Consider the following 20,953-nt stretch of genomic DNA (forward strand, 5'->3'; position numbering starts at 1 on the left):
CAGTCATTTCCTCCACGCTGCTTGTTTGCCACTGTGGATCCTGCCCTCTGGGTCCCACCAGTTGCTAACCTGTGGAGATGAAAGCTTACAGTCTCAATGGGGTGTTGGAGGTTAGACTCCCACTGACACACTGCAGACATACCCCATTCCAGTTTAAAACAAGATTTTAATTATTATGTTTTACACTGGATATTGTGGTCTGTAAGCACGGTTTCAATAACGAGTAGAATTATTTTCCTTTCTTCATCATTGTTAAAGCCTGCTGTTAAAAAGCTTCAACAATTAACAATATTTTTTTTTTATACAAAGCATGGACAATGTATAGCTCGGCACTGATGTCTGCTAAATCTGCCTGCTATGTAACATTTCATTAAAAGTTAATAATAAATTCTCCAAATTATACTGTAATTGCCTTCTGGCAAATTCAGTTGAATTCTTTATTATAAATTGGCAAAGGCAGAGTAGTGTGGGTCTGCTCTGCTGCAGGGCTGGCCAGCCAGCCTGCACAATAGTATGTGTGGTGCACTCTGCAGATTTTCTTGTTAAGTATCGGTGACCTGAGACGAGCTGTGAATCTGTCCTTCGCAGATCCTCCCTGCCTTTCCAAACTCGATTGCAACTGAGGGTGGAGAAGCAGTGTCAAACCCCAGCCACCAGGGAGCAGCAGCACAAATAGTCCTCAAATATTGATTCTGCTGGAGAGAGCCTTGTAGGACGGAGGGAGCGCGGCGCTAGGCTCATCTATAGAACATGAAATCTCTGGGGGAGAAAGAGAGAGAGATGTAGAATGAGAGAGTGAGAAGGAGCAGGGGAAAGGAAAAAGATCCTTCGTATGGTTTGATGTTGCACAGCACTAGAGATATTTTGCCTTATATTTGTTGAGTTTTGTCACTTTCACTTTCTGGGGAGGGAGGTCTGATGAAACTTTAAAAAGGGGGGTTTATGTGAATGCAGGTGTTTTTCTTTTCTTGTGGGTCAATGCACAATCGTATTCTGACTCTAAATGGACTATTGTTGCTGAGACGCTGCTCATGGAAAGAGGGCAGTGTGGTGTGACTGGCCTAACTGCAGCGCTGCACCGTGAGCCTAAAAATATTCCATGTCAGTGGTCCCGAGAGAAGCCCAGTGCTATCCAGGCCTCTCAGTAATGAGAGAGTGGAGCTGCCTTCCACTGGTAGCCCTGCTGTCCCCAAGCTCCCTCCGGCTCAGAGCTCAGCGTCGGAGCTGGAACGTCAGCGGCGCAGCTCCCACAGATTTATCATAGCTCACAAGGCAGCATGTCTGAAAGCAGAGGCTCTCAGTCACAGAGGAGCAGCCCCCAGCCGGCTAACCCCTGGGCACAATGACCCAACACATTCACATATCAGGGAGGCAGACTGATATAGTTTAAGAGAGACTTGCATTTGGATCTGTCCATAAGAGAAAAATTGATTTGGAAAGTATGGGAGCAAAAGTCTGTATGCTAGTTCAAACAGCTGAGAAATTAAGATCCAGTGGGTGGGACAGATTGTGTACAAACTATTTTAGCCATGCCATCTTTTCTACGGTCAGCAAAATGGCAGAAAAGAGAGGAGGGGGGCACAATAAAGGGACAGAAAGATTAAAAGAAATGGGGAGTGTCAGAAAGAGAATAGATAGATATAATGGAAAGATGCATGATGATTGTTTAGGGCGCTACGCTATTGTACTCCGTGCAGTAATGATCGAGCCCGTAGGAAAACAAAAAACATGTTTGCAAAAGGCTGAGCTGCCATTATCTGTGGCAATTATTTCAGTATATTTCACTGTAGCAGTGATATGGAAGGGAATTTGGAGACAATCAATGGGCAATGTGCACACAAAAACAAACATCTCCTGATAAAAAAGAAGCCATTCATTGGATTGTTTTGGATTTTCACTACTTTTAAAGATTAAGAACCTGAATATTTAGGGAAAGAAAGAAGAAAACAATTCCATCAAAGTGAAATAAAAACATAAAGACAACTCCTCCTCCTTTGTTAGAACATTTATGGGCCTCCTTTTAACAGTTAACATAAGAGATGTCACAGACTGAATATAATATAAGTTCAAAGATATATAACTTTGAAGGCTGAGCTTGGAGATGTCTCTGGGCAAAAATGAGACAGATGTATCACGCTTTACTAGTTCGTATTGTACCAAGCTGTATATAAGCGAAGCTCAATAGTCAGAGTCATTTTTAACCAATAACTACTCTGGAATAGTGGGATGTGATATACATATTTATCTACTTCAAGTGTCAGACATTTTACAAAATGCTCACCTTCGATTTCATGTGACATCCACAGCAGAAGATGGGAGATAATCTAGAAAAACAAAACATTCCCAAATGGTTTCGACTAGTGTAAATATCTTACATGAATTTTTAATATGTTGTTATGATCCTACTGCAATTCCTAATTAGAACTGCAAAATGACTCCCCGCAAAACAGTCTTCATGGTAGTGAGTTGACCCACAAGAGCAATTTGATGCTAATTTGCTATTTGCTAGTTATGAACTGCTGTCTGTTTATTTCTTCCCAAATCACCTCCACTGGTTCCAATAGAACTTCTACATATTGACTACAGGTCTGGACCGGGTCCAGAAACACTCTTACCACAGCTCTTAGTTCAAGTCTCTCACATCCACAAATGCTTGGTTGAAATATATACTTTGAAATGCTTAATCAGTATTTGAAATCAACTGTTTCTGATCAATCCACACTGTCCATTATTGGAAAATAAGAGTTCCTTTGTTGTCCAGATGTACCCTGATTGTAGTCCATTGGTCTCAACAACCAGCATAGTATATATGCTGTATGTGTGGCTCCACACGGCCAAGCTTGTGATGAGTATATATTTTCCCATAGTTTTGTGATGGATATCCTGACAGCAGTCCTTTCCTTGATATTTTTCCCCATCGTACAGTAAATATGTTCGAGTCATCCATCCTTTCCACACGGAACGTTTCAGCTTTCCTCGCGGCTGAGTGGCTCTCTTGCTATCGGGTGACCTAAAAAAGGAAACAATAGCACAGATAAGAGAAGAGAATCATTGTGACAGAGACATGTAATTACATGGAGTGACTGTGTGTACTGCATTGCCCTCGCTGAAGGAATGTTTCCATTTGAAAGAGAAAATCAGAGGTCAGAGGAGGATATTTAAAATCAAACAATTTTCTCTCTGTTTCTGTGTCTGTGTTCTTTTCATTGGATTTAAAATGCTTGCCTGCAGTGTAGCTGGCTGGCTGATTGTTGGGACTAACAGTGGCTCAACTGCTAAAGCTGGATTTCACATGTCTTGGAGCTGTAATGGTTTGTTTATATTTGGGCAGTAAGTTGAAGGCGTATAATTGAAATTGAAAAGAACTTGTTTTCCATCGACAAACCCAACCTCTCATGCGTTTACAATATGTATAAAAAACTCCAGTTCTCTATTTTCAGTTTAGCAAATGCTGTAAATGTTTTACCAAAAAGTCAGATGTGTGAAATGGGACATGTGAAAGTATGGATCTTGTGGTGTGGTGTCTTTACTGTTCCTTGTTAAACAGTGTTCTGATGCCTCGGCCAGGCAGGCTATGCATCTTTCTACAGCACGCCTACGCTGTGTGGGAGGGAAAGAAAGATGGACAGATACAGATCATCATGGTGAATAAGATGCTGAGGTGGTGTGAAGAGGTCATGGGTAGACAAAGAGACCCAGTATAAAAAAGAAAAACACAGAGAAAGCAAGATAGCAGGGCACTGTGTGCAGTTGTCAGGGAAGCTATGTCTCATTGCAACTATCTTCTGCCACCAAGTCTCCAAGTAACTGCTACCAGCTCATAAAGCACCTCGCAAATGCACAATTATTGTCCACTGATGCAGTCAGCTGATTGGCCAGTGGGACGGGGTTGGAGGGACAAGACTGAGAGAAAAGGACAGAAAGAAAAAGAAGAGAGATGGCAACGTGCAACAGAATGTGGATAATTGCACCTATCAGTCCCAGAGTTGGTGTTAGGCCCAGGGTCATTAATTCCACTGCCTGTGAGTGAGCCCAGCAGTGCCTCTGTTCCTCAGTCTACCCCACTCACCAATTTAATTATGACTCTTAATTGTGAAGCCTCTGTGGAAGGCCCCAGCCATAATGCATTCTAATGAATGCGACAGATGTTGTGCTGTTATGCCATCTCTCGAGCAATTACTCTTATGGCGACTGTGCGGCTTTCACTTCCAACTGTTTCTCTTTTTATATTTCACCTGTAAATAAACTGCACCTGCTCTATCCCACAACACACACTCTGGCGCATATATACACACACCCTAATCGTCAGTCCCGCAAATTAACTTTCACACTTCAACAGCTTACAAAGGGCCATGAAGGACCCTCATTTAAATCAATTTATCTCATCTGAATAGCGTCAGTTTACATGGCATCACACGCTGGTACAGATTGTACACAGTCAGTCAGTTTTTAAAAAAATGTCAACCTTGTATGAAGCGATACATTTAAAGCAGCTTCACAAATAATGCTCACAAGGGAGCTGGCTTGTGGATTAGCTCTCTAGTTTCTTTGTAATGTTTACATAGGTTTGAATTGATTGATTAATTAAGTTGGACTTTTCTGTCTAAAAAAAACAAAAACATATATTGATAAACTATCTTTCATTGAATTGGTAAGCCCTGAGATCTTTTCCTTTCATATATTGTCATTTACAATATGAAAATTAGCATCAGATCAGCATCATCAGGTAGAAAGTTTGTTACCAGACACTAATTGAGGCATGATGTTTCAGAAAAAAAAATAGAAAAGAAAATGAATTTGATTCAAAATAAATGTCAATTATATCAACATAAAATTTGAGTCGAGCTGGAAGACACTAAATAATACATGATTTTATCATTTCTGGACATCACATGTTTGTCATTGGAATTTTTGATGTGAACACTGATAACTTTAAATGCTTTGTCGTTGCATATAAATGGTAGCATATCAAAATTGGCTATATGTACATGTAGCTGACGGTGCACAAGAACAACAGACAACACAGACAACAAATTTAAAGAAAAGAGCAGCATGTGAGAGGTAGTATGTGCATAAACTGTGCACACAATTGACCAGTGTCAGTAATTATACTGGTAGACAGACACAGGCATGCACATGCACATGTATATAAACACACAAATCCAGACAGATATCCTCCTTACCTTGGTGGTTTTGACTTTGTTGCCAGTACTGCAGGACCAGCCAGTCAGGTCAGGAAGAACCTTACACTCCTCTCCATCCATGCACGGCTGCATTTGGCACCACCACTTCTGGGCTACAATTGAGGCTGGAGTAGTGAAGGGTTTAGAGGATGATGAAGACAGCAGGTTAATAAGTGAATGATATAATTTGAAGAAAAGCAAAGACTAGATAATGTCAGTATTTACAATACACATCACGAGCACAATAAACAGGAGCATTTATCACTGGGAACTACAATAATAATTGTCATAATTTTCTATCTATCTACAGCTTGCATAAACTATAGTCTTTCAAAACAGCCAAAATAATGTAACCACCAGCATACTGTGTTTCTATGGTGTAAATGTCACAAGCGCTGTCCATGGTGCTGTATCTACTTCTGGGACTGCAGTAAAAATCAGCACCATGGACAACACGTGGCCAACGCAGTGGTTCTGTGCAAACCTGCAGTATCTCAGTGAAGTCAAGTGCTTTTTATCTGAAATGTTCTTTCTGTCATTTTCACAGAAGCTAGAATGTATGGCAGTTATCTTTGTCATTTTAATTAGACTATTGTAATCACTCAACAAAGCATCTTGTAGAAAAAATAAATAAATCTAGAAAGAACAGGAGAAATATGAAGATTTGCGCAGTAATGAAAAACAAGAGGGAGACGACCCTCCTCTAATGCTGCCAATGTTCATTTGTGTGTATTTCTGTTTTTGTGCAGATGTGTGTTTGCATGTGTGTGTCACTGAAAGTCACTTCCCATAACTCAAAGGAAGCCACATCTTTCTTGCCTTCTGTTTCTGGTCAAATCAACAACACACAAAGATTGTTCAGACAATGGGTATTATTCCAAATGCATAATACAGAGATCAAAAACAGGATTATGATCAGGTAATGCTATCAAATAAAGGAGTCAGCTCTTGTGTATTTAAGACAAGATATTGATGTTTATGATATATTATCTGCTTTTTGTAAGTATATACAGTAAGAGCTCCGGAAGCACCTCTGCTGCATTTTATGCAATGTTATGAAAAACAAAATATAAAGAACCTTTTTAAAATTGACAATGAGAAGATTTCTCAAATTTTCTGTGCAGTGGGGTCTAAAAGTTTGAGACCACTAGTGAAGATTCATTTGTTTTGAATTTAATTTTCCATTACAAATGAATATTACAACGTAACAATTTGAGTAAGAAATTGAATCTCTAAAATGTGTACATGAATTTCAGAATATCCCCTTTTTTGCTTCAATGACAGCCGCATTTATGCTCCACGTATTTTGTTCAACATCTTATCCAAGCACGGTCTGACAAAGAAAGAGCTTTTTGCCATGTCAGGAATGTTTGGCTTTCTCAGTCATCATTTGGCCCATAAATGTTCAGTAGGATTGAGGTCAGGTGACTGTGAGGGACAGTCTATGACAGTCAGTACTCCTTGGTTTTCTTTGGTCTTAAAGTAGTTCTTGAAAAGCCTTGAGCTTTCTTTGGGTTAATTATCTTGCTGTAGTATGAATCTTCCAAAAGGATGCAAACTAAACGGTGCAGGGTGTCTTCAAAGAATGGAGTGCTGCTTTTCCTTGGTCGGGGTGGAGTCGATTCAGTGGCATTCCAAAATAGCAAAACAGCCCCAGACTTGAATATTGCCACTGCCATATCTCCCAGTGGGTTTAATCTGCCTGACTCCACCAGACTGATGCTCACAGCTGAGTGAGTTACACCTATATTTATAAACAAGGGCTGCAATCAGATAAACTTGAACAAGCCTCTGATGAGTCGATCAAATTGAAATGTCATCTAAATGCTGCTTTAATGGAAACATACAACACAGGGAAATATGACAAGAAAGGAGTTAACATGGTCAGTGCCACACATATGCTTGCATTTGATAATTCACCTACAAAATAGTGCAAAAATATGAAGTGGATCTTTTGCTTATTTTACATGTTAAACTTTTCAAAAGTTTCTACATCCACAAACATGGACAGATTTTCCAGGTGGTCTCAGAATATTGTACCCCACTGTACATTGGAAGAAAATGGATCAAACTTGGCCTGATCTATAGTTAATCTGGTGTTAAAACCCAAAGTTTTCTCATGTCTGAGCAGCTGACACTCAAATCTTCTAGATTCTCTGACCCTCTGTCTAGACAGGAGACAGCTTGACAGCAGAGAATAACTCGTTTCCTTTGCTCCTAAGTCATCATCCGTCCATCCTCCCGTCTCCTGGGTGGACACAGAGAGGGATAAAAAAGAGTACACCCATTTCTCCAACTTTACTAAGTTGCTGAACTGATGGTGTTTAGGAAGAAAGTCAGATCTCTGATGACTATTGTTTCCAACAAAGTAAGGAGATAAAGTGGTATTGTCAGGAAAATAGGCTTTTTAAATGCATAATGCAAAGGAACATGGACAGAGTCTCAAAAGCATCATGAAGAATAAAACACTGAATAAGAGAAAGACAGAGAGGAGGGAGGAAGACAAGGATAAATAATAAGTGTTCACAGAGAAAACATCTTTGTAGTGAGGAAACGAGCAGCGGGAGTAAACTCAGAGAAGCAGAGAGAAGGGCGGGAAGAAATGAGGCCATTTGAGGATGACTATCACTGAGTCTAGTAGCGAAAGGAACAGATTAAACAAAGAGAACACAGAGGAGGAGAGTAACAAATTGAAGCAGAGAGGTAAGAGGCGAGAAAAAGAAAGCTAACTCAGAGTTGCCAAGTCACCACAAAAAAACTCTCATAGCTATCATGGGGCATAATGTTGAACACACTGTTATGATGCATGAGCTCAGTGGCAGTAAGCGGTTCTAAAAGCCAATGGCTGTGTAATGCTCGTTAATGTGGCCATTATAGTGTCGGCGACAGTGCTTTGCACTGCTAGAGTGTTATATGGAGCTAATAGGCATGGCCTTTGAGTGCTATTATAAAGTTCCCTGCACCTTATCTCATGCTATTAACAGGAAGGTGGGGCAGACGTGACACATAAGAACCTGTCTGTCAAGTCACAAAAAATGGACAAGGGCTGGTACGTGACCTGTGATGTCACAGATAATTCAGATGTTGAACAGCAGTCGAAGACAGGTCTCAACAGCTCAATGATAAAAAGATTACAGAGGTACAGTGTCCCAGTTCATTCTGAGATCATCACATCTGAGGCCGTATTTTTCCTTCCCTACTAGTGGATGTGTAGAGTGGCTACTATTGATGGTGAACAAATTCTTATTTCACGGTGAAATTTTCACAGCGAACTTTAATTTCCTCACTTTATGAACAACCTGACTTGTAAGAAATAATGATTTATCTTGTTTGCTTTCAAGAAACAGGGTGAAACAGCTGTCCAGGCTCTGTCCAAAAGTATTGAGCTCCAACTTCAGCATGTCTAAGACTGACTTATTAACATATATCTTGTTGACACATGATGGTGTTATGGGATCTTGTGCATTGGATTATTTTTTGGCCAAGTACTGTCCTGGAAACATCAGAGTCAGCCCACAAGCCCCTGTGAAACCGCAATGCCTCTCTTAACCACTCAGTTTTTTGTACATATCAGACGAGTTAGCCTAATGAGTGAGCTTCAGCAGGCTGGTAGGCAGATGATGTTGCATTGAGACACAGATGTTTTCATGTCTATGTCATGATGTTAAGCTACGATAACCAACTGCTGGCTTTACTTATAAGAGTGGTATTGATCGTACTCAGAATGAAGCAGTTTACAGCTTCACCTCACGAACACTTTGTCATGACTCACAAAACACAAGTTGTTCTTTGGTCTCCCAGTGAACTCCTCACACATTCACACTGACTCTTAAAGAAACTCTTTTTTTTTTTTTTTAATTGACAGGTACTTTTGTTTCTGCAATCTTTCTTGTAACATTTTCCCTATGACGTTCAATAAGTGAAAGTGAAAATTAATCACTGCCAAGTTCTGGAAATAGACAGAAGACAGACATTTTCCAGGCAAAAGGTGTATAACACATGGAGTACGTCTGAGCCTACCTACTCTAAATGCATCAGCCTCATTAAGCGTCTACATTTATATTCATGAAAGGTGCCTATGCTAATTATAAAAAGGTTTACAGCTCAGTCATACATTTCATCACAGTTACTCTCAGCTCATTACAATGGAATCAGCTCCCAAAATGGCTCCCTTTTAAGTTCTCTTGCAAACTTTCAGCATGGGATCAGCTGAGGGCAAATGTCTAGACGGTGCTTTGCTTTAGGTGCAGGTGATTAGGCAACACAAGGGACTGAGGCTATGTTATTCCCCAGGTTCTCACCTAGTCTCTGGGGTTCTCTAAATAAGGTCTGTGGAGGTTTCACCCCACAAGGCTGCCTACAGCTCTGTCTCTCGTCCTTCTGATCACAACATATCAATCTAGCACACGCATGATAAATGTCACTCAGCATTATGCCAGTTGTGGCAACAGCTTTTCTATTTTTGTGAACAGCCAACCATGTTTGCTCTATGAGCGTTCATCCCTACCCAGTGTTGGTTAATTTGATTCCTGTACTGCTGCTCACATTGTCATTGTAATGTTTGTGACATCAAGTGGACAAAGATGAAATTGCAGGTCCCCACATGAGAACGTCATTGATATATTGTTCAGCTTCCTGTGGCCAAATATAAAACTGTATCCTAAAATATTACATGCAGTGTTGCTTTCCAATTAACACTATGGGGATGCATGCTGTGTTCCACCTCCGCAGGTATTTAACAAGTGTTTATTAACAAACCGGACCCCCATTGCACAAACTACAAGTTTCTTCCAATCTTTGACAGTTAGTTTCTTCCAATCTTTGACAGTTACTTTCTTCCAATCTTTGATTGGAAGAAACTTCTCTCATTTTTTACACAAATCAACATACCAAAACACTCCAAGGAAGAAAGACAAAAAACAGGCATACAAACTTTCTACACTGTACACCTATCAGCCACAACATTGAAACCACTGACAGGTAAAGCATTAATTATAATACAAAAGACTACTAATATTATAAGAGATTATAATGTTCAGTTGTTACTCAGTCTGATTGAAAGAGGTGTTGATTAATTTTAATGGTCATTTCGGTGACTGTAATTTGTAGTGATGCTGAACAGTGGTGGGTTATACTGAGAGGTGTTCCTCATATTTTGTCAACCTAATTCACATTAAATGGGAGGGACAAAATATAAGTAACACCTCTCAGTGTATCCAATTACAGTTCAACACCACCACAAAGTACAGTCTCCAAAATGCATTAAAATAAATCAACATGTCTCTCAATCAGACTGAATAACAACTGAACATTATTATCCTCAGTAAAGGAGGATTTATTACTGGGCTTTTGTATTGTACTTAATGCTTAACCTGCCAGTGGTTTTAATGTTATAGCTGATCAGTGTATATATTATATAGCCAACAGCATAGCCTTTATTCCATCTCTCATCTGTCTCACATTATTCAGTATTGTCACATGATTTCTTATTAGGATACAATAAGGAAGAAAATGAGACATCAGATCAGCCAACTTCCTCTACCACACAACAATGACATGCTGGGTGGAAGAGGAAGGTGGCTGATCAATGTTGTATTTCATGTAATGAAATTGAAAAAGTCACCAAGTTCAAAGGGACTTCCTTCACCTCTAACTCTTTCATCTGAAGTCATTCAAGTCACATGTTAAAGAATAATAGATTAGCCTTTGATATAACAAAAGTAATTTAATAATCTATATCCCATTGTATAATTCCAATGTAGGCTGTTTGATGTAAGGCAGGGCATACGTACAATATGTGCACTCAGCCATGTGTCTGTTGGAGTGTTTCCCCATTAATACTTTACGAAGGCACTGCCTGAACTCCCTCGATGGAGCAACTGGGAGTATAAACTGCAACAGAGAGTTTTACCTCTGTGCGTGCATCCCTGGGTGCCTGTGTATTTGCATGTGTGCACAGTTCTGTTGTGCAAAAGGTGCATTTGTGTGTTTTTTTATGTGGACGTGTGTGCAGTTCCCAACGTGCAGTAAGTGTAAGACGTAATACACAATTACAAGCAGTCCCATGCCTTTGCTCCCAGGTCATTACTATTTAAAGGGAATATGATGTACCTCTACACACACAAACACACAAACACACAAACACACACACACACACACACACACACACACACACACACACACACACACACACACACATACACACAAACAGAGAAAGGTTGGGGATGGACCCAGAGGTATGAATACCCTGAGGCTTTGTAACTGTTCCACTCAGTGATCCTGGAGCGCAGAAGCAGTTGGAGAGCGGCATCCATCTCTTTACTAATGCACTGTATCTCTGTTGCCCCAGCTCACACATCCATGCCAGCACACCCAAGTATGCATGACAAGAAAACACAAGTGCACTGGAAAAACTGTCAGAAAAAGATTATATACGGTGAACAGTTACCCACATACATGGGTGCAGACCTGCAAAATGATAAAAGCATGAAATTATGGAGCAGATATTGCAGTAAACAACAGCCGGCTGATGTGCGCTCAAACACTTAACTAAATTTCTCGGCCCACTAATGAAACACAGTTAGCCTGTCACCATATCACACACCAAACAAAATCCACTCATCCACCGAATTTATCAGGTCACTGTGCCCGCTTTCTTTCACATTTTTTAGTCCTTTTTTTCCTGATTCCAATAAAAATGCGGTCTCACATCCCAGTTTATTTAAGGATTTACTTCGTCTTTCTACTTTGATTCCACTATATTTGATGGTTACAAATATTCTGACAATGAAAGAATAGGGGTTAATTTAATATGTCAAACTGTTAAAGTAGAACATAAAATGCTTCCATTTTGCTCTGCATGTCAGCTATAACGGTGAAACGCTCCATATGCATCAGTAATTTGATACTTAAGGACTATAAACCTAATACTTCCATTCTTCCTCTAGCAAAATTTGTGAATGCAGTAAGCTACTTTTACTTACAAAGAGGGTTTGTTTTTTCAATTTCTCTGTTGTTATTACAACATTGAAGAAACCTCAATTGCGGTAAACAAACACAAAAAAAGCATTTTATCTAAATGTACCTGTAGATGTTTTTGAAGATAGCTTTTGTCCCCAAATGTGAAATCTGTGAGATGCTTACAAATAAGTGGTCCCAGTAGATTTCTCTCATGCTTAAAAACATATTAACCTATAAACGTCCGTTTTCTGTCAGTTATCGATTCTACTTCTGCAAACTCATTACACTCAGATTTGTCCAAAAGAACTCACACAAAGCACAAACTCTACTCATTCTAAAACAAAAAGAAAAAGAAGGGTGTTTCAAGATTCTTGTTACAGATTCAGTTGAAAAAGTCTGCCCCACTGTGCGGCAGCCAGTAACCATTTACTCCTCTTTCACCCAGCATCAATAATGTAACTCCATTTACACTATGGCTTTTCTACAAAGGCTGGCTACTGAGAGGGGTTTGTCTCTTTCTATCAGTGCACGAAAAGGTGAGAGCAGCGTGCGTGGAGGTGTGTACATGAATGTGTGTTTGTGTGTGTGTAGGAAAATGTTGGATGTGCTGAGATCTTTTGTATCTGTGAACTCAGGGGTCAAGCATGACTCACGAGATAAGAGCTGCTGAGCACTGGATTTGGAAGTGAGAGGTGCTGAGACTCGGCGGTGAGATCTGAATAGGAAATTAGAAAACCTCATGACTGCTGTGAGGACGGAACTGTGTGTGCGCTTGTGTGCGAGAGTGTGAGTGTGTGTGTGTGTGTGTGTGTGTGTGTGTGTGTGTGTGTGTGTGTGTGTGTGTGTGTGTGTGTGTGTGTGTGTGTGTGTGTGTGACTTTGTGTGACTTTGTGAGTCAGAAAGAGAAAAGGTGGTTAAGACCATCACAAAAGTGTATCATTGAATGACTTTCAGTCACACCTTCAGTCTGCAAGCTTCCCATCAGCATCATTTCTTCCTTTTAGTAAACCATACCAACTCTTTGATTTGAACAACCAAAAACAAACAATCAGGGCAATGCCTATTCCCAAAGGTTAGCAAAGTTTCTGATGATTCCTTATTTATCCTAGCTTTCATTACAAAGCCAATCATCTTTGCTATGGTTGCCTGATTTGATCATTATCAAGCAATGGTTCCCATCTAGGAACTCATCAAAGAGGTTAAAAAACAAATCTACTCTTTTATTGGGTGAAAACAGTGCTGAAATGAACTAGCAGATATTTTTGTGACCAAGTCATTTCAATGGGGAAAGCACCGTCTACTGGTCACATGTGGCAATAGCAACACAGTGGCTGAAGGTTGAGGGCACCAGATGGACAGTTATGATTACTAACTGTGGAAGGTGCTTGCACATTTACAGCACAAAAAGTCAGACGTAATACAAAATGGAATATAAATAAGTTGGATTTGTTTGTTCTATTTATTTCTCAAAGGAATAAAATGACAATCTCCTTACACCAATGAGGAAGCACATTAAGGCATCAATGAACAAAAAGACAAAATATCAGTTAATTAACCCTTGTTGTTTTATTCTTCTGTTATGTGTAACTAAGAGGTCTTAGGGGGAGTTGAACCTCAGACCTACAGATGTAAGCAACTGTCTCAATAATATATTGTATATATAATCTCAAATTATAGAATTATTTTTTTAAGCATAAAGTGTATATTCTTAAATAGTTTTTTTGGTGCAATAAGAATGTATTTTTCAAGCTTCATCAAAAGTGTACAGTTTGAGGAAAAGACAACGGTAAACACTGCAACATTTTTCTACAATGTACACATTGGATTTCTATTAATGGCAGAACATCTAGAAATTGTTGTCATTATTCTTATACACACATAGCGGTAGTGTCAACAAAAGACATAGTTATTTAGACAAAACGTGTTTTGTTTAAACAAAATAATCTGTAATATTGAAAGGTTTTTATTTACCAGGCGGATTTATTTACTTCCTGTTAATGAACTAAATAGTAAAAGGAGGTAAACAAAAAGCCAGGCAGGGTGAATATGGTGTATTTTGGCTTGGTTTTTTTTCATCTTGATAATTCCGATTTCATTCATTGACTGCATTAGGGTCATAATGTGTCAGTGCTCTATTTTTCATGGGAAATAAACAAACAAAAACTTTTAAAAAGCGATGAGCTAAAACACACCAGTTTATGTTTTGCTGCATATTTCACATCAAAGTCTCTGTTTATGTGGTTTTATTTTGTTTGTGAGTGTGTAATCAGTTTCCAGCCTCCCTCCATCCCCCCTGACTGACCCTCAGTTTGAATAACCTGAGCGCTTTGCAGAGTCAGTGGCTCTACTCACGTATGAGGCAACCATGTATTTTGCTCTGGTAGGGGACTAATACAGCGTGATTGGATCAGGTTGGCTGGCACTGTGTGTTTGATCTCAGCGGAGTGTCGGCGGATGATAGGGGTCAGTGACACCACTTGTTTCTTGCTGGGCATGAGCTCTCGGAGCGGACAAACGGGTGCAACAAAGGTCTATGAAAGTAACCCACAGCTTTCATCTGTCTATCATCTCTGCAGTCACACATGCAGCACACAGCATGTGTAAACAGACGCTGACACATCTACTATATGTATGGATATGCCGGCTGTGCATGTGTGGGTAGGATATGGATAGTTAGTTTGCTTGATTTTTGGCCTCCAAATACATTTTACATGTATTCTGGACCCAAAATCATAATAATTTGATTTTCAAAAAAGCTTTCTTCTTACTAACTAAACAAATGTTTTCTGGACGCATAAGAAACATTAGAACAAAAACAGTCTTTCTGTCACCATCTGTCGTCTATTCAGGTTGCCTTAATATATATGAAACTGAGAGCTGTCCCATGTATGATCAAGCTTTTTAAAATGCAGTTTAAATTTCCAGCATGATGTCATATAGTTGTTTTTCCATTCATATGGTATGGGGGAATAGGAAGGCAAGCAGACACTGGCAACATGGCTTCCATTACTTGCATTAGTGGCTTTCATGATATATATTCTTTGGGACACTACAAAGCACAAACTGTCTGCGTTGCAGTTTTATACAATTATTTGTCCCAACAGTATACTCTGAAAAACACACTTTTTCAAAGGTGCTCAAATGCTATGCTGTATATGTAGCCCGATGAAACATTACAGTAACTTTCCAGCTAACTTGCAGTTAGTGTGGACATTTATTCCTTGTCTGTTTCTGTACTGTGTGGCTTCACTGAGGAGCTTTTAATGCTCTCACGCACTTTTGAAAGGTGTAACTCAGTTTGTGTTAGAAGAGGAGCAGTGTCCCATAAAAAAGTAATATTTCTTACAAAATCCAACCTGGCAGCAATTTAAAATAAAGCACAACCTATTAATCTTTTCTGCAACTGACTCCTTTATTTATGTTACTAATATTTGAAAATTAATCCTGTAATGATTTGTTTTAGGTGAGAAGTTTCATGTAGCCACGTTAATGATGCAAGATGATTAAAAACATTTTTAGCCTCTGTGACCCTGTCGGATTCAGCAGTGCGTCAATTATTACAAAAACATGTTGTGCAGCCAAGCACTGTCCAAAAGCTACTAAACCTTCATTTTCAATTCTCGTCATGTTCCCAAGGTTTCCAATAGATACCAAATAGGGCTGGCAGAAATGGAGAAGCCCCTACTGAGTATTGTGGAGAGATGTCTACAAAATGATGCACAAGACACAGAAACAGCCATAAACGCACACTTTGGGTTTGAAGATTTTCCTGTCATTATTAAATGGAATTTCAACATGCATATAGAAAATATACAGTGTTTTTTTTACAGCGTGGAGATTTCCCATTACAGCTACTTAAGGATCATTTCAAGGAAAGTTAGGGGTTCAAGAGGTTAATGTAGTTGCAGTTGAAGTAGAGATGTTGCAGCTGACCAAATCATGTTTATGTGTTTCAAGAGGCAACTCCAACTCAGCCTGTTGTGTTGTTTTCACACAGGGCTGATTTCAGTCTGAACTCTCACTTAGCCTGTTGGTCAATGAGCAGCTCTACTAGATTCACTGTCAAACTAATTCATACAAATTGCTATTTTTACACGTGAATGAACATGCATTCTCCCGTTCCAATTTCAAGAAATATTCATGTCTGGTTATGTGGATACATTTGCAGCCTTTGGAAATGATGCCTTGAGAGGACACAGGGGATCCGACACACATGTTCACACGGTAAATTCGTATTTCAGATATCAGTGGTGTTTTTTACCTTCCACACAGGAGGGTCTGGCTCTGGTGGTGCCAGCGACCTGCCCCGGGAAACAGGAACACTTGACGGTTTGAGAGCGCTCCTCAATCTTATTCTTATTACAGCAGCGATGGATGGCCACCACCTCACATGTGCCCTGCTTCACCTGATATGACACTGTTGAGAGAGAGAAAGAAAGAAAGACAATTATTTGTTAGAAATTCATAGACTTTGAAGGGTACTTTATTTGTATTTTTGATGGTTTGTTGCCACAAGTAATCGAGTTTCAGTTCAAATACATTTTTGCCGCAAATAACAATCAAATGTACGCCAGCTTTCCTGAGGATTAAACAAATCTGCTGAATTATTTACTTTTGCTTAAACTCCTCAATTTATTCCAGTCTCAGTCTTTGATTCATAAGTAAAAACGGTTTAGTGATACTTTGCTTTTATTGTCAGCCCAGTACCCTTGTTAACTTTGTCACAGAGGCACCTTTGTTGTTGTCAGTGTGTGTAGAAAAAAAAAAACCTAAACATTGAGAGCAGGAAATGCTGAAAAAAATATTTCTTCTGATTCCTCTCAGACAAAATAAACCACTTGATCTGAACACAGGCATGCACATTTCATTAGAGAGTCATGTAATGAAGCAACCCACTAATAGGATACACTTTAATTATTAAAGGTTCTGGCCAGAACCTTTACTGTTAAATCTGAATCTGCATTTATGTTTATGTTTGTCTGTCTCCCTGCACGTGTGTGTGTGTGTGTGTGTGTGTGTGTGTGTGTGCGTGCGTGCGTGCGTGCGTGCGTGCGTGCGTGTGTGTGTGTTGGCTTCTCTGCACTTGAGTGTGTTCGCTCCTGCGTGTTCATGAAAGTCATAATTCAGATGAGGATAATTGCCTTTTACCTGACACCTCTAACACACAAACAACATCTAATCTCTCTTGATTATCCCCACACTTCCCGGGGACCTTGGTCTGGTTAATTATAACATTCTCCTGACAGTAATGGGACAGAGGGGCAAGCTTAACTTAACATCAGTTTTAACCCAAAGCTTTCTGCCCACTGGCAAAATGTGTCTTTGAGTGTGTGCGATGTCACCGTTACTATATTTTGTAATATTTTTCTGCATAATCAAATAGTTTTTAATCTGTCCTTGATGATTCAGGCATAATTGTGTTTTGTCAAACAAACCAGGGTTGTCTGCCTGCTAAAAGATGGCTTTGTCTTATGAAAAAAGCTTACAAGGACAGTCATGTATGTAGCAGTTTGTATTCTAACCTCATTACATCTGTCACACGTACATGACAATGCTGGAAGGATAATGTGTAAATAGGCTTATGCAGCATGTCGATGTTTAGAAGTGTGCACTGCAGAGTATCTATGTCACTGTTATATTTCACTCAGCACATTAAACCCATGATCCCTTAGCATAAGTGTTTTTGTGCCCACCTAAAGGAAAATGCGCCGGCCACAACTGTTGGGTACAATGTTTAGTGAATCTAATCTTTGCTTATGGCTTCTGAATGGATTCCAGCTGCCTTATCTTTCCTCTCAAAGCTTGCTGTGCACTCCCGAGAGTGTCTGGCACCGTTTCCCGAGCACAGCAAACCCTGCTGGCGACATTACTACCTATAAGCCTCTTTACAGCCTTGGAAAAACCTTGGTTATACTGTACCATAAGCCCAGATTTCATTTATGTACGTGACTTTACCCAGACTCCAAAACTTTTCATGCTCAGCTGAATGAGCTTTGCGGGCAGGACACAAAAGTGTGCGCAAACACACAAACACAGCACACACACACAGCACACACAGCACACACTCTATAGAGGGTTTCCATTTCTGCAGGCCATGGCCCCTCTCATCCTTTCTGATTTAAAGTTTGTTTGTTCTCTTCTCCAGAGAGCCCCATCAATGATCCCTGGCTCTCTGAGGGCGCCCCTCCACTATCATCCCTCCACTTTCATTTCCCTCACTCCTCTGTCTCAGGCTCTCCTGAGGTTGGAGCAGCTGCCAGATTACCCCAGCGCGCACACACACACACACACACACACACACACACACACACACACACACACACACACACACATACACACTTGCACGCACGCAAACACATATAGCCTTTATCTACTGATAAAAATCAAGAATAAACTAAACTCAATGGGACAAGAACAATCAGCGCAGCCTTAATTACATCAGTAATAGTCGCAATTAAAGCACAAAATAACAATGTAAAAAATGACAGTCTAATTCAAGCACAATCAAGTTCCCTTGTTTAATCTTTCATTATTATTTTTCTGTACAGAAAATTAATTCCACTGCCATTACAGAGCTGTAACTGGGTAAGACTGTTTAATCTGCTGGCCCCGTGTCAGAGAAAGGCAGCTTGTTAGTGGGAAAGAAAGAGAGTGAGAGAGTGAACCAGGTGAAGGAAAAGTTGTGTCACAGGCAGCAGAGAGAACAAAGAGCAGCTCGTCTGCTGCTGGCATAATGAGGTCAGAAGGTGCACTGGTCTCCTCTCTTTATTGCCTATATCAGACCTGGGAAGAGGCTGTGTGTATTTTAAAACTGTAAAGCTTTGAGGATGCGTGTGAGCAGTAGATGATAAACCCACCTAAATTTCATTAATGCACCTTTTTTTTTTTTTTTATCCGCCCATGGTTTGTGCCCAATTGAAATATTAACAAAGTATATTAATGCAACTGAGGCAAATTGAGGCCGGTGTAAGGTATGAGGATAGCCTATAGACTTCTCGGAAAGTGATCTCTGTAGAAGAATACATAGAGCTTCCATTGGGTTTCTTGTGGTACACAGATGCATCTTAATGAAAAGAAAAAAACAAAGAGATCAAGGTGCTCTTCAAGCCAATACTTTAAAAGGTATTTTTTTCCGTGGCTGGTTCACAAAGACACTTAAAACAACTTCAGTGTGTTTCAGATGTTGTCAGTGCATGCAGAAAAACATTTTTACAATGATAACAGTTTGTTGTCCTGTAACTATTATTAACTGGAATATAATGATTATAAATTTGCAGTTCTTTTTACACTTGACAAAATATTATACAATAAAACATATCACAACGTTTCATTAATCTCACAAACCAGTGAAGTAATTGACTTCAGTAGGATTCAGCCTGACAAGTGATAGTAAACTACATCCTGCAGATAAAAGGCAGTAAATTATTTTTATGTGAAAAACTGTCAATAGCCCAATGGTGAGGTGGAAGAATTCCTTTTCAGTCTCATAGAAATGTAAGTGAAGTGCAAAGCCATGATATAAGTAGTTATTTCAGCGTTCTATGTTTTTGTTGTTGTTTTTCAGTTTTTTTCTTTATTATTGGACAGCTGGCATTTTCTTTCACCCAGAGAAAAGATTTTTTTTCATGCAACACCAATGAAAATGTGGCTGGAAAAGGTCAAAATAATAAAAGTGTTTTCTGAAAAATCTGAAAAAAAAAAAAAATCTGAGCAAATCAATATGTGTGGATATGTTTGAAAGTCTGTCAGCGCTGGGCCTGTTTCTAACCAGAAATATATATTTTTGAAAATGTAGTTATGATTAAACATTTAAGGTATGTAATCAGTAAGTTAAGGTTAGGAAGCCACAGAGTTTACAACCAAAAATCTATTTAATGTGGCAAAAATCAACTCAAAACCATCCACTCTTGTGGCCCATAAACATGAGGTGTAAATTACTGTCATCACAGCAAACACGATTATTTTCACTTTCACAAAGTGTCCCATCATGTACTGTTAAACATGATATGTCTATGTATTGTGTACACTTAGTTATAGACAAATATGGCTGGAGTATTTCACTGTCATTGACCCTATAGCTGTGCTAGAAGCTCTCTGAGATGGTGCTTTAGACTTAAAGCTAACATCAACCAGCTAGAGCTCACAATGACAATACAAACATGCATATATTTAAGTGGACCAAAGTGGAGGCTCAGACTGACAGATCAACCCAACCAACACACCAACGTTGCATTGTATACAGCCACACTGCAAGCATGGCTAAAAATGGAAGTTGTCCAAATTATATCAGTGATTAAATTGTTCCACAAATTACATTTCTTTGCTTAATCAAGGACAAATTGTTCATTATTTATTTTTTTTTTTTTTTTTTATGTTTGGTGCAACTCTTCTAACTACAGAGTCATTGTCAACTGCAGTCCTTAAAAGAAGAGGATTTTCTGTAGTGGATCGTTGCTGAGGAGTACATTTTCAGAGGGTATCAGAAGTAAACAGAATGAAATTGAAGTCTGAATTGAAATAGTACAAAACAAGTCCTAGACATCAGCTAAGCTGAGAGTCCTCAGTTCTGCTTTCCCTATCAGCTCTTATTTAGAACGCTGCTGTGTCTCACCCCTCATCTGCTTAGAATTCATGTGTTGAGCAGTTAGCTTCCAGCTATACACACATAATAACTGTGTATCTAATGTCTCAATGTTGCCTTTAAACCATTCTGTTGTGGCCATCTCAGTGTAAATGAAAAGACTTCTCAAGCATGGCTAAATGCTTCTATTCCTGCGGCAGGCAAAGAGGGGGTGGGAGGTGCGGGTGTG

The 20,953-nt window shown here is 39.5% G+C and overlaps 1 protein-coding gene across 1 annotated transcript in view; it reads right to left on the reverse strand.

Annotated features, from left to right (window-relative positions):
* Positions 1-469: 469 nt before the first annotated feature.
* Positions 470-20,953, reverse strand: part of tafa4b (TAFA chemokine like family member 4b) — a 37,284-nt gene continuing 16,800 nt past the window's right edge. The window contains exons 4-6 of the mRNA XM_069148263.1: positions 16,405-16,560; positions 5,184-5,308; positions 470-3,010 (exon numbers count right to left, since the gene is read on the reverse strand). Coding sequence (XP_069004364.1) covers positions 2,999-3,010; positions 5,184-5,308; positions 16,405-16,560 — 293 coding nt within the window. The 3' untranslated portion in view covers positions 470-2,998. The remainder of the gene's footprint in view (positions 3,011-5,183; positions 5,309-16,404; positions 16,561-20,953) is intronic.

Source organism: Embiotoca jacksoni, unplaced genomic scaffold (genome assembly GCF_022577435.1).
Source record: "Embiotoca jacksoni isolate LCO1_2020_lvr unplaced genomic scaffold, fEmbJac1.0.p SCAF_1, whole genome shotgun sequence".
Classification (NCBI taxonomy): domain Eukaryota; kingdom Metazoa; phylum Chordata; class Actinopteri; family Embiotocidae; genus Embiotoca; species Embiotoca jacksoni.